At 66.3% G+C, this 2,413-nt stretch overlaps 2 protein-coding genes across 2 annotated transcripts in view; both read left to right on the top strand.

Annotated features, from left to right (window-relative positions):
- The window catches only part of PGAP6 (post-GPI attachment to proteins 6), a 20,835-nt gene extending 19,932 nt beyond the window's left edge, over window positions 1-903 (top strand). The window contains exons 15-16 of the mRNA XM_077762809.1: window positions 83-199; window positions 485-903. Coding sequence (XP_077618935.1) covers window positions 83-199; window positions 485-781 — 414 coding nt within the window. The 3' untranslated portion in view covers window positions 782-903. The remainder of the gene's footprint in view (window positions 1-82; window positions 200-484) is intronic.
- Window positions 904-1,065: 162 nt separating this feature from the next.
- MRPL28 (mitochondrial ribosomal protein L28) overlaps window positions 1,066-2,413 on the top strand; it is a 4,318-nt gene continuing 2,970 nt past the window's right edge. The window contains exons 1-3 of the mRNA XM_077762810.1: window positions 1,066-1,110; window positions 1,458-1,562; window positions 1,661-1,789. Of these exons, the coding sequence (XP_077618936.1) occupies window positions 1,066-1,110; window positions 1,458-1,562; window positions 1,661-1,789 (279 nt within the window). The remainder of the gene's footprint in view (window positions 1,111-1,457; window positions 1,563-1,660; window positions 1,790-2,413) is intronic.

Raw genomic sequence — 2,413 nt, forward strand, 5'->3', positions numbered from 1 at the left:
CCAGTCCACCTGCTCCTGCTGGACCCCAATGACACTGGCCGAGGGTTCGTGTAACCCTGCGGTCCCCCTGCGTCTCACCCAGGTCCTGTTTCTCCTGGGCACCCTGATCTTCGCCATGTCCTTGCAGCTGGACCGCAGGGGTGCCTGGAATATGATGGGGCCTTGTCTCTTTGCCTTTGTGGTTATGGTCACCATGTGGGTAAGGAATTGGGGCAGGGCCAGGCCAGAGCCCCCCCCCNGGGCAAGAGAGCCCGGCCCCAGGTTCTGGCCGTGTTCCTGGGCCTGGGCCTGCGTCCTGCCAGGGGCACCGCGAGGGCCCAGCGCGGCTTCGCACTCAAGGCCCAGGCGCGAGACCTGCGAGGTCTGTGTGCCCCTGAGTCCTCCCCGAGCAGCCACACACGGTCACGCTGCCCAGACCCGGGTGGGCCCCGGGGAGCCGCGGCCACATCCTCCTCTGCCGTCGCTCACGGGGCGTCTCCTCCAGGTGTACCGCTGCGGGCACCGGCGCCGCTGCTACCCCACCTCCTGGCAGCGCTGGGTCTTCTACCTCCTGCCCGGCATCTCCATGGCCGCTGTGGCCGTGGCCATCTACACCTCTATGATGACCAGTGACAACTATTACTACACCCACAGCATCTGGCACATGCTGCTGGCAGGCAGTGCGGCCTTCCTGCTCCCGCCGCGAGAGCAGCACACCGAGCCCTGGGCCTGCTCGCAGAAGCTCACGTGCCGCTACCAGATCTGTAAGAGCCACCGAGAGGAGCTGTACACGGTGACGTGACGCGGCGTGGCCGGCTCCGGGACACCCGCGGCTGTGATGATGACCTCTCTGGCCGGGGCAGGACCAAGGGAGAGAAGGGCCTGTCCGGACTGATTTCCAGCTGAATAAAATTGCCCTGCGCACCCCTCCGCGTCCTCCTGGGGAGGGGACCACACGTCCCCCCTCCCCCGTGCCTGCCGGGTGCTGGCTCCGGTGTCTGCGGGGGGGGCCCTGGGGCCTGGGCGGGCTGCCCGGAGACCACAGGTACCGTCCAGGGGCCGGCTCTGTGTTCTTCTGGCGTAGATATGGTTGGAGATGTGGAGAAAGACTCCCCGTTGCCCCATTCCCGGGTGAGGTTGTGATGTGAGTGAGACCCCAGGGGACAGGGGAGGCCCGAAGCATCCCCCGCAGGCCCCGCCCCACTGAGCCTGGGCGCTGTGCCCCCGCTGCGTCCTGGCTCCCTGACTCGCGCCTTCCGCGGCCGGCTGGCCATGCTCCCCGCTGATGCAACAGTGTGGGGGGAGGTGTGCGTAGTCCCCAGGGAGCTGACGGGCGCCGGGCTGCCACGAGTGACACGGAGAGGCTGCCCTTTGGCTGTCTGGTCCTGCCCTGCCCCTCCGTTGGCTCTCAGCCTTGGAGCAGCAGGCCCTGGAGAGGGGGAGGGCTGCTGAGCCGCTCTGGGGGTGTGGTCCCACAGGGCACACTTTGGCCCGAGTCCGTGCCTTCAGCCTCCTCTGGGGTTCCTGGGACCTCGTCTGGAACCCAGAATGACAGGTCGCTCCCCAGAGAGGAGGTGATGACTGTAGGTAGCCCTGCTTGGGCGCACCTGTGTGCTCGGGGTAGGGCTTCCCAGGGACCTGGCCCGGCCTCTCTGCTTCCGGTGCCCAGCCTCGCGCCTAGGACAAAACTGCAGAGCGCCGCTGCTACGGGCCCGGGAGTGCCCGGGAGTGCCGGCCGGGGCCGCAGAAGGCTGAGGCAGCTGAGGGCGGGCTGGGGGGCGCAGCCCAGCCCACCTACTGGCCTGCGGCAGTGGGGGGGGGGCACGGGGGGGCTTCCCTTCTTGGCCCAGTCCGCGGTGTGGGCCCCCTGGAGGCCTCCTCCACCCCTTTAACCCTGCACTTGGCCACTAGATAACTCCCTAGGCTTGTACAGGGGAAACATTTATATACGGTGTTTTGGGGGGTACAAAATATTAAGACATGAGGACATATTTTTATGTAGCTCTTATTTCGCTGTGATTGGTGAATTTAATATTTAATATTCTAAAGTGATATTTCAAGGCACAAGAGTTTTTCATCGATTTTCGCTCTCGGGGGAGGAGAGGGAGCGGGACCTGGGATGAGAAGCTCCGCCCCGCCGCGTCCCCGGCTCTCCGCGTGGCAGAAGGGGCCTCATTTGCCGACGGTGCCTTGAGCCACCGCCGTCACTGCCGGACATTTTGCACGGTCCCTAAAGGCGGGAGAGGGGGCGGGACCAGGGTAGACGGACGGGCTCTCCAGCCAGTCAGCGGCGGGTGGCGGGTCAAGCTCTGCGTCCGACTTCTGGTTCCGGTGGGGCGCGGAGCTTGGAAAGGTGCGGGGGCCGGTTCGCGGTTCGAGTCACTTGGGCAGAGCAGGGGGCTGCAGGTCGGGCCGGGTCTAGGGGCGGGGGGGG

The sequence above is a fragment of the Crocuta crocuta genome, unplaced genomic scaffold, assembly GCF_008692635.1.
Source record: "Crocuta crocuta isolate KB4526 unplaced genomic scaffold, BGI_CrCroc_1.0 scaffold234, whole genome shotgun sequence".
NCBI lineage: Eukaryota > Metazoa > Chordata > Mammalia > Carnivora > Hyaenidae > Crocuta > Crocuta crocuta.